The 10,860-nt window shown below is 43.7% G+C and overlaps 1 protein-coding gene across 1 annotated transcript in view; it reads left to right on the forward strand.

The window, feature by feature from the left end:
* The window catches only part of ERCC6 (ERCC excision repair 6, chromatin remodeling factor), a 49,089-nt gene extending 42,153 nt beyond the window's left edge, over positions 1–6,936 (forward strand). The window contains exons 17-21 of the mRNA XM_028728897.2: positions 33–178; positions 263–940; positions 2,113–2,281; positions 3,831–3,909; positions 4,964–6,936. Of these exons, the coding sequence (XP_028584730.2) occupies positions 33–178; positions 263–940; positions 2,113–2,281; positions 3,831–3,909; positions 4,964–5,398 (1,507 nt within the window). The 3' untranslated portion in view covers positions 5,399–6,936. The remainder of the gene's footprint in view (positions 1–32; positions 179–262; positions 941–2,112; positions 2,282–3,830; positions 3,910–4,963) is intronic.
* The last annotated feature ends 3,924 nt before the right edge of the window (positions 6,937–10,860 follow it).

Below are 10,860 nucleotides of genomic sequence, written 5' to 3' on the forward strand. Positions count from 1 at the left end.
TCTTAACACAAAATTCTGTGGGGTTTTTCCAGACAAATCTTCAAACAGTTTCTAACAAATAGAGTGTTGAAGGATCCGAAGCAGAGGCGCTTCTTCAAATCAAACGACCTCTATGAACTCTTTACGTTGAGCAGCCCAGATGGGGCACAAGGGACCGAAACCAGCGCTATATTTGCAGGTATGTCTGATGAGGAATTGTAGCATCTGCACAACAAAACATGGGATAGCAACAGCCAGTGATTTTCTGTGTAATTCGTTTCAGGCACTGGCTCTGATGTTCCAACACCCAAATGGCAGTTAAAGCGTAAAGCTGTGAACTTAGCTGACGCTTCTAAGCGACGGCACCGTCTTGCAGGGCGTACATCATCCACAAGCACCAGGCTGCCAGATTCCTTCTCCGAAAGACAGCGTGTAAGTTCACCTACTACAGCAGCAGAACCAGATGAAACAGGCAGGCGCAGCACAGAAGTGTCGCCTCGGATTTGCAGTCCTCCCCAAAGCGATGCTTGGATGACGGCAGCTGCTCCTACAGATCCATTGAGCGGAGTGGAAGAGAAACCTTTAGGATCAGGTGATGAGGGAGCGCAGTTGGAGAAGAAAGAAGCGCCCGAGAATGTGGGATGTTTGGATTCCTTTCCCGTTGGTGATACAAGCGTATTTGTTGAAAGTCGGTGTGATCTCGTACATGAGAAAAATAGCCATTGCCAGGCGCAGGATGGGAATGAGGAACCGGAGAATAATTGCAGCAAGCACACCTCAAAAACGAAACATCACAAGCACAGGCCACGGAAACGGAAAAGTTCTCGGGATGCCAGATTTGAGGGTCAGCGGATTCCTCACCTTGTGAAGCAGAGAAAGTACCGAAAGGAGGACAGCGAGGAAGAGAAACATCCCAAGAAAGTCGAGGATTATGTTTTGGAGAAGCTTTTCAAAAAATCAGGTAACTCTCTCTCTGTGCAGAATTTAGCCTGGCCCAGGCCCAGAAGGCCCATTGCGGATGGCAGCGTGTGCCACCTCTGCTAAAACATCTGCACTGCCAGATGTTACCTTCGAGGTTCTTGTATTAATAGACAAAGCCCTGAACAACGTGGGCCCAGGATACTTTAAGAAGCCCCTGAGTTTAGAAGTCACCCCAGAACTGGCCCTACTAAACATCTTCCAAGACAATAATGCCCACTCACAACACAAAGAACTCATAACCCACCTATTGTCAGCAGCCAGAAGCATCATAGCCAGACACTGGAACGACCTGTCAGGAGTAAGCATAGACCAATGGTATCAAATAGTATGGGAAACAGCCTTATTAGAAAAACTAACCAACAAACTGAAACTGACACGGGGACAAATAGAAGAAGGCACCTTCACCCCAGTATGGTTACCCTTTATCACACACACAGCCCAACAAGGCAACAAGAACCCGCCAACAGCATACAAATCAATCTGGCTAACCTGATCCAAAAACACACACACACCACTCTCACACAAAAACAAATTTCACTACAGCCAATCAAAGACAACCAGGGTCATTGAGCAAAAGTTTTTCTTCCCATAAAAGAGATACAGGAAATCTTAAGCAAAGTTGTTTAGTTGTTGTACTTATCTCTTCTGTTTTGTTAATCGTGGTACTGTAGAGTGCTAATCTTTAGCACTTAGAGCTGTTCTTTTAGATTGAAAAATGACTCAAGGATTACTCAAAACAAAAAAAATCCTTCCAGTAGCACCTTAAAGACCAACTAAGTTAGTTCTTGGTATGAGCTTTCGTGTGCATGCACACTTCTTCAGATACCAGGTTGATGGACTTCCATTTCATGCGGCTCAATGTGGTGCCTTCAAGGATTACTGTAAGCTTAGTCCTGTGGCTGCACCAGAAAGAAATTCCTGGGAGCGCACAGAAGGGGTAAAGTATATTTCTAAGTGGGCTGGAGAGAGAAATTGCAGCATATGTTAATGATAGAGGTTCAGAAATGGGGGGCAAATGGTGGGGCACAAGCTCCTTGTTTGGGGGGCTTGCTCCCTGCCCCCCTGGCACCACCTATGCCTAAGCCCCTCCATTGGTCTTGTAAAATGTGCTTTCTATTTTTTAAAGCAAGCCATGTTCCTCTTTTCTCCCAGGAATACACAGTGTAATGAAGCACGATGCCATTATGGAAGCCTCCAGTCCGGATTACGTGCTGGTGGAAGCAGAAGCCAATCGTGTCGCTCAGGATGCCCTCAGAGTGCTGAAGATCTCTCGGCAACGATACCAGGGAGCCACTTCTGCTGGTTTTCCAGCAAGAACAAAGTAAGGTCTATGGCACCACTTTCAGATTCATTGACTTTTACTAGTTTATATATCTGAAGTACAGTTGTATCTTGGAAGTCAAACATTGGGAGTCATTTGGCTCCCGAACTTCATATGACATTTTGGCTCCTGAACGTCGCAAACCCGGAAGTGAGTGTTCCGGTTTGCGAACATTCTTTGGAAGCCAAACATCTGACGCAGCTTCCGATTGGGTGCAGGAAGCTCCTGCAGTCAATTGGAAGCTGTGCCTTGGTTGTCAAACGTTTTCAGAAGTCGAACCGACTTCCGGAACAGATTCCGGTTGACAGCCAAGGTACGACTGTATACTTCCGGTACCATTACCTCCGTAAAGTTTTACCAAGAGGAGTAAGGTAAATGGACGATCAAATTTTAAACTCATTTTACTGCCTGGATTCTCTGCTTCAGCCCTCATAATCTCCCACAGAGCAGCATGGAGCTGGGCTTTTGCCTAAGCGGAACAGTTGCAAGGTGCTCTGAAGCTGTCCTGAGCTGAGCTGTTTGATAATAATAATAATAATAGGGACGTGGGTGGCGCTGTGGGTTAAACCACAGAGCCTAGGATTTGCCGATCAGAAGGTCGGCAGTTCGAATCCCTGCGACGGGGTGAGCTCCCGTTGCTCGGTCCCAGCTCCTGCCAACCTAGCAGTTCAAAAGCATGTCAAAGTGCAAGTAGATAAATAGGCGGGAAGGTAAACGGCGTTTCCGTGCGCTGCTCTGGTTCGCCAGAAGCGGCTTAGTCATGCTGGCCACATGACCCGGAAGCTCCCTCGGCCAATAAAGTGAGATGAGTGCCGCAACCCCAGAGTCGGCCACGACTGGACCTAATGGTCAGGGGTCCCTTTACCTTTACCTAACAATAATACCCCACCCATCTGTCTAGGTTGCCCCAGCCACTCCTGGCAGCTTACAGCATATATTAAAACATAAAATCAAACATTAAAAACTTCCCGAAACAGGGCTGCCTTCAGATGTCTTCTAAAAGTTGTATAGTTCTTTATCTCCTTTTCATCTGGAGGGAGGGTGTATCACAGGGAGGGCGCTACTGCTGAGAAGGCCCTCTGCCTGGTTCCCTGTAACTTCACTTCTTGCAATGAGGGGAACAGCAGAAGACCCTCGGGAGGAGGACCTCAGTGTCCAGGTTTAGCGATGGGGGTGGAGACGCTCCTTCAGGTATTCTGAGCGCTTTGTCTGGCTGAAATGTGTCCTTGAAGTAGGATAATGCCTCTTGATTGCCGGGTGTGTGTGTGTGTGTGTGTGTGTGTGTGTGTGTGTGTGTGTGGAAAGATGGCTATAGGTTTGTGGAAACCTCTGGCCTTCACATGGCTGGAATGTAACCTGCCTTACAAAGTAAAAGTCACATCTTCCAGCTGCATCCACTTTTGCCTCTGGCTTCACCCACCGTGAGCATGCGGTCCCCAGAAAGTTATTCACGGGTGGAAAAAGGTCTCTGCATTCCCTTGCATTTATCTATCTTATCACGGGTATACATTTGCAAAGAATTTGTGTGCAATTCTTTGGTATGTTTCAGAAGCAGATTTGGTCAGAAGAGGAACCCAACCTTGGTGACAGAGTCTACCTCCTCTCCATCTCCAGGAAAGAAATGCAAGGTGAATAAGCACTTCATATGACAAGCCTACAACGTCATTCCACAGCTTGAAAGCTCCCAGCAGAGATCATTATTTGCTTGCTGACTGCTCAATCTAGCTGAATTAAACTTAAAAACAGGAGCATTATTCCTTCCTTGCAGTAGTGCAGCTGGGGCTGAGACTGAGACAAGTAAAAATGCAGTTTTATGTCAAACTAAGTGCAAAAGAAGTCATGTCCGTGTTCTATAATCCATTGAAGCTATCAAAATGTAGACAAATATCACCCTTTGCAAAGTGATTGCCACTTTAATGTGATGTCGTTTGATATATTTGTCAGTGTTCAGTGCTAACACTTGCGCTAACAAAACACATCTGTTACTGTTCATTTTAAAAAAACCATAGCTTTCCAGTGAAGCACAGAATGTGTAATTTGATCTTCCAGAGAGATGATAAAATATGCTACAAATAATTATTATAAATTACATTCATTATACAGCAATATAATGATGTGTACATGTGTGCACGCACACACACACACAATTTCTGTGTATATATGGAAATAATAAGGAAATTAGAATCTTGTGTTTTCAAATCACAATTGGCTGGATCCAGATTAGCCATTGTACAGACAGAAGGCACCATAAGTGTTCAAACTTGTATAAATGAAAAGCTACCCAAAACCTTCTCACAAAAGAATCTTGTGTGTCTATAATTTCAACAGGTTCCCATTGCATTGACAAATTATCTTCACCTCCTTTGCCGTTTTGAAAATGCTTTCCTAAATACATAATTTTTCAAGATTTTTGATAGGTCCAATATGACTTGAATTGATAGTGTAAAACAGGGCTGGTGTGACACTGGCCCTTCTGCTACTTGATCACTAAGCTATAAAGCCACAGAGATTTCGTGACCAAGGAAAGATGAACCTGTAAACTTCCGGGCTCACACTTCCTTGGCAGTTCGCCATCTACAGAAGATTTTTGTTGTTCTCGCTATAAACTGCTGTTTTTCACAAGGGGATGAGGTTCTGTGTATATGAGAGCTTCCTTCAGTATTTTCCCATTTCTGTTTGCAGGATCTTGAGAAAAGGAGAGAAGAGAATAAAAGCAGAAATATTTCTCCCGCTCACTTCGATGGAAGGGTGGAAGCGGGAGAGTCTTCTTCAAATGCCATGGACTCATCATCTCTGCTAGCTAAAATGAGGGAAAGAAACCATCTGACTGTACCCCAGACAACTGACAGTCAAACGGAGGAGAATCTCCCGCAGGGAGCAGCCGCACCCTCTGTAGCTACAGAACATCAGGAGTTACTGATGGACGTCCGAAACTTCTTGGCTTTCCAGGCCCGGGTTCCTGGTCAAGCCAGCACTCAGGAAATACTGCAGGAGTTTGAATCAAAACTGACTGTGGAACAGTCCTCGGTCTTTCGAGAGCTCCTGAGAAACCTCTGCACTTTTTATAGGAGGCCAAGCGGGGAAGGACTCTGGAACTTAAAACCAGAGTTTACCTGACATATTATTGCTGGGTGTGTGCTTTCCATCCGACGCTTTTTGCAGTCAGCTTTTAAAGTGATGCTGTGCTCATCCTATGTAGTGAGCTGGTTGGTGCCTGGTGCTCTGCTTTAAATACCTTTATATACTGTTTCACACACAAAGTGCCGTCTACCTCGAAATGCATCACTAGCAGCCCAGTGTGGTTTTTTTTGCAAAAGAACACGACTGGGACTCAAAATACTTGATTTATAACTCTCTTTCCATTCCGCTTTCTGATAACCTACGCCATAAAAATCAGAAAGCACAAGCTGTTGGTCCGAATGTGTATTGCACATGATGACATCTTAGGTGGGTACCGGGTGCGTAATCACAGTGATGAACAATGTTAAGAATAATTGCATTTGATCCTGAGATATATATGCACTGTATACTCTTCGGAAGTGATCTGTATATGATAACTTCTTCTACTGCCGAATTTTAACTGGTCTAGATCTGGGACTCAGCATCCTATTTGGGTGTTAGCAATGATGGAGGGGCAGGTCTCCCTCTATATCAGAAGTTCTCACACACTCGGTTAGGGGTTTCTTGGTGTTATTCAGTGTGGTGTAGTGGTTAAGAGCGGTAGTCTCGTAATCTGGGGAACCGGGTTCGTGTCTCCGCTCCTCCACATGCAACTGCTGGGTGACCTTGGGCCAGTCACACTTCTCTGAAGTCTCTCAGCCCCACTCACCTCACAGAGTGTTTCTTGTGGGGGAGGAAGGGAAAGGAGAATGTTAGCCGCTTTGAGACTCCTTAAAGGGAGTGAAAGGCGGGATATCAAATCCAAACTCTTCTTCTTATTATTATTCATTCGACTGCCTATCTTGCTGCAGTGACTGGAAGCCATAGGCTTGGCTAGAGAAAAGTCATGATTCTCTCTTTGGTTACTAAATGAATATGATTGAGACAAGCTTGTACAGGGTGCCTCATCCAACACCACCTTTTTCTTTTTGGGGGGTATGGTTCTATTGGGAACTTGGGCATTTGTTACTCCAAGAGTTATGGGCAGTTGATAATAAGTGCAACCTGAAGCACAGTACGCCAGAAAAAGATTTTTTTAAAGTTTAGTGATTTATTGTTTGCCCTGCAATAAGGCAACCTTAGTAACTGACGGTCTTCATCAATTCCTTTGCGTAAAGAATGGACATGATTCCTGGTGTTGGTGGCGATGCGTGTGGTCGGTCTGATGTTATTACTCTCTCAGTTGCGGAATTCTGGCAATAAGAGAAATAAACCACGGAAGATCTAGAGACAAGAACATGGACAATTCATTTTGTTGGGATTTTTGTGCTTAGCGGTACTCCGTTGATTGAGATATGTCAACACTGGCTTTTGTATGCAGAAAAACAAAATATCAAAAATATTTTGTCTGCCAAAAATATCAAGATCTACCATATACTCCACTAACACTGAAGCAGTTGGTAACAATAAGCACTTCTACAATCGTGTAGCTCTTTAGTTACAACTTGTGATAAAATAAGTTGCACCTACAACAAATAAATCTACTTTATAAGTCACTGTCCTGTTCGTCATTCAGCTAAAAGATCACCTTGAATTTGATGGTTATCTATCCATTTTGGTCAAATATACATCTGATAGTGTCTGTCTGAGCTTTATGCAAGGTGCAGTTAAAGACTCATTGAGCTTATCTGCTGCTCCCACCCTACTTTTCCTTCACAGCAATGTAATTTTTTTAAAAAATCATACACTGCCCTTCAGTATTTCCATTTTAAGGATAGTTACGGTATGTGTGGATAAAATCAACAGCAACAGTAACATTACACAGTCGCCAACTATATTACCCAAATTTCACCAATGACTTCATAGGTGGAAGACGAGAGCACTCTTCAAATACCTGAAGGCTGTCGCACAGAAGAGGGTAAAGATTTGTTCTCAACTGCACCCACGGAGAGAACTAGATTGAATGGTTTAAGTTGTAGGAGGGCAGGTATCAGTTGAATCTTCAGATAAATATTGATGATTAAGAGCAGTTCAACAATGGAAACAATTGCCTAGCCCTAGAGGGTGAGGGGTTCTTTCTCCATTGCAGGAAGTCTTGAAGTAGAACCATCAGTTGAGAGCACTTTATTTCTGGATTTCCTACTTTAAGCACTTGGGGGTCAGGTTAGATTAGAACGGAATCTAAAGGGCTGAATCACCCTAAACCAGGTGCCAGTCACCACCTTCTCCCTGCCAAATTAAAAGGTGCTCTACAGCCTTTTGGATTTCAAGTATAAGACATCTGGTTCCATTATGATTTAAGGGGAATCCATCTGTTTCACTTTGTTCCAAAATGTTCCCCCGTAGTTATCATACCAACCAAAATGTTCCCCCGTAGTTATCATACCAAAGCCCTTCCTCCAAACACCATGATTGCAGATTTTCTTGTTAAAGCAGCCCTACACATGGGGGGGGGGGGGGGAAGGATTTCCAAAAACACTTGGATACCTTTCATTTCAGCAACCTACATGGCAACCTGAACTGGGCTTCCAATACTCCTTCACTTCATTTGCCCACTGTTATATAGAGAGGCCACTGATTCTAGCACTCTTGGATCTACCTAGACCTCTTGTGATGTCAGCAGTCTTCTCACCAGGCAAGTAGCTCATCATTCAGTGAGCACACTTAAACCTTATTTTTTCTTTCTTTCTTTCTTTCTTTCTTTCTTTCTTTCTTTCTTTCTTTCTTTCTTTATTGAATAGATTTATATTATAATAATAATAATAGGCCGGGCTCAGGGCGGCTAACAAGCAAGAATAAAAACAAGTTGAATTAATACAACTTAAAAACAAGATTAAAATACAAAATTAAAATACTGAAACATTAAAATATTAAAATGACAGCCTCATCACAGGAGGAGAAAGGAAAAAGAAAAAAGAAAGAGGGGGAGGGAATCAAATTGGCTCCAAGCCAAAGGCCAGGCAGAACAACTCTGTCTTACAGGCCCTGCGGAAAGAAATCAGATCCTGCAGGGTTCTGGTCTCATGAGGCAGAGCGTTCCACCAGGCTGGAGCCAGAGTTGAAAAGGCCCTGTCTCTGGTTGAAGCTAATCTAACTTCCTTAGGGCCCGGGACCACTAGGGTGTTGCTATTTATGGACCTTAAGGTCCTCCGTGGGGCATACCAGGAGAGGTGGTCCCATAGGTACGAGGGTCCTAGGCCGTGAAGGGCTTTAAAGGTCAAAACCAGCACCTTAAATCTGACCCTGTACTCTACACATATCATGCCTTTAAAAAAAAACAAAAACAACCTGTGTTATAAGAAGGCTTACAATAATATAGAAATTTATAGCAATAATAAGACCAGAAAACAATGGCAATAAAATTAATGCATAGTATAAATGCATCTCTCTTTCCCTAACTATTAAGTCTCCAATGCAGACCCTAAGTAGTGTGCAATGCTTTTTTCTTGGGGGGGGGGGTGCAGGGGTATGCATACCCCTAAACATCTAACGGGAGAAGAAACTTAAATTTTTTAGTTTCTTCTCTAGCACAGGTTCCATTGAATAGCATGGTGAATCTTCAGTTCCGTTGCTACTCCCGATGGCAGCCTCGTTTCCTGTCACATCGTTTCCTGAGTCTCAGAATGAGAGTACCCCTAAACATTTTTTTTGGGGGGGGGAGCACTGGTAGTGTGTCTTCAGGAGGAAAGAATATCAGTTTGTCATGTAAGCAACTCCTTTCCAGGTGTTTCTCTGCAACATTACCAAAGCTGTCCTCATAATACCGTGAATTCTCTTTGATGCTGTCGACATCACGGACTAGCCGAACGAGGGGACAAAGGCTCAGAGCTGTGGGACGAGTGACCAGCTGGCTGAATTTCAGAGTGAGGCTCCCTTTCCCAAATCTGAATTAAGCATCCACTTCTCAATCGCTAAGCTTTTTGAGTTGGGGAAAGAATGACGTGTTTCCAGTAACAATTGATTGCAGGCTTCAGTGCAGGGAAAATGCAATATCCTCCTTGCAACAAAAGTTCCACCTTCGTGGATGACAGCTGGATCCCACCCAGATTAGTAATGACTGTGTATTCATTGTGCAATAAACTGATTATCTAGCAAGGTTATAAGAAAACTACCTGGTTCCATGTGGGTTGTCAGCCAGTACTCCCAGCGTTCATACCTCTTCCTGTTAATCATTTGCTCGTTCCACAATTTTCAATGCTTTTCTCCATCACTTTCCTAACAGCAAAAAGTGCAGGGTTGTTTTTTTTTAATAAGCAGATTTGTTCTGCTAAGGCAGCAAAGCCCTTTAACTGCAACCTAAGTTTCCTCATATGCATTTAATCCTTCCTGCAAAACACTGATAGACCTGGGGAACTCTACCTCCATCACTGATCATAAGGTAGAATCATAGAATCATAGAGTTGGAAGAGACCACAAGGGCCATCGAGTCCAACCCCCTGCCAAGCAGGAAACACCATCAGAGCACTCCTGACATATGGTTGTCAAGCCTCTGCTTAAAGACCTCCAAAGAAGGAGACTCCACCACACTCCTTGGCAGCAAATTCCACTGTCGAACAGCTCTTACTGTCAGGAAGTTCTTCCTAATGTTTAGGTGGAATCTTCTTTCTTGTAGTTTGGATCCATTGCTCCGTGTCCGCTTCTCTGGAACAAGTTTATTCTCTGGAACAAGTTTATTCCTATAAATATGTAAACACTTGTCTTGTGGCCAATAAGCTGGAAGTCCCAGATCCAAACTGAGATGGACATTACTTCTAAAGCAGTAGCCAGATTTCCTAGAAATAAACACTTTATAGTATTTCTCTGAAGCCAAATTGTTGTTGTTGTTGTTTAGTCGTTTAGTCGTCTCTGACTCTTCGTGACCCCATGGACCAGAGCATACCAGGCACTCCCGTCTTCCACTGCCTCCTGCAGTTTGGTCAATACATGGTGCTATTGAACTTTTTCCTAAGCTGTTGAAAATGTCCCTCTCTCTGCAACCTGCTCCCACTGTGTTGTTCAACAGCTGAGAGGGTGAAAAGGGGGCTGCATAAAAGGTTTCTCTTTATTTGGAAGCCCAAATAAACTTGCTGCTTGGCTGATCAGCGGGAGAGGATGTGAGATTAGGCAGTGGGCCAAAAGAGGTAGCCTGGGGAGTACAAATTGCACATTTCTGAACAAGAAATTGAAAAGAAAACAAAAACATGTTTCCTGGAGACAATGCATAATGACTGTATAATGTACATATTGCTTGGAGAATATGCAAAATGCAGTCGATTTAAACACATTCCCCAAACCCTCTTGGAGGTTATGCTTATTTCCCAAAGAGAATGTACAAAATCGAGTTGGTGTATGGACAAGATCTGTTGGAGATTATGTATATTTACTGGGAAATGATTCCCTCTTCATGGAAGGATTATGTGCACATTTTCCAAGAGAATGTGCACAATGGCCAGTTGTTATGCACATTAGCTGCTTAAACTCAAGTTCCCCTTAACATTTAC

The sequence above is a fragment of the Podarcis muralis genome, chromosome 6, assembly GCF_964188315.1.
Source record: "Podarcis muralis chromosome 6, rPodMur119.hap1.1, whole genome shotgun sequence".
NCBI lineage: Eukaryota > Metazoa > Chordata > Lepidosauria > Squamata > Lacertidae > Podarcis > Podarcis muralis.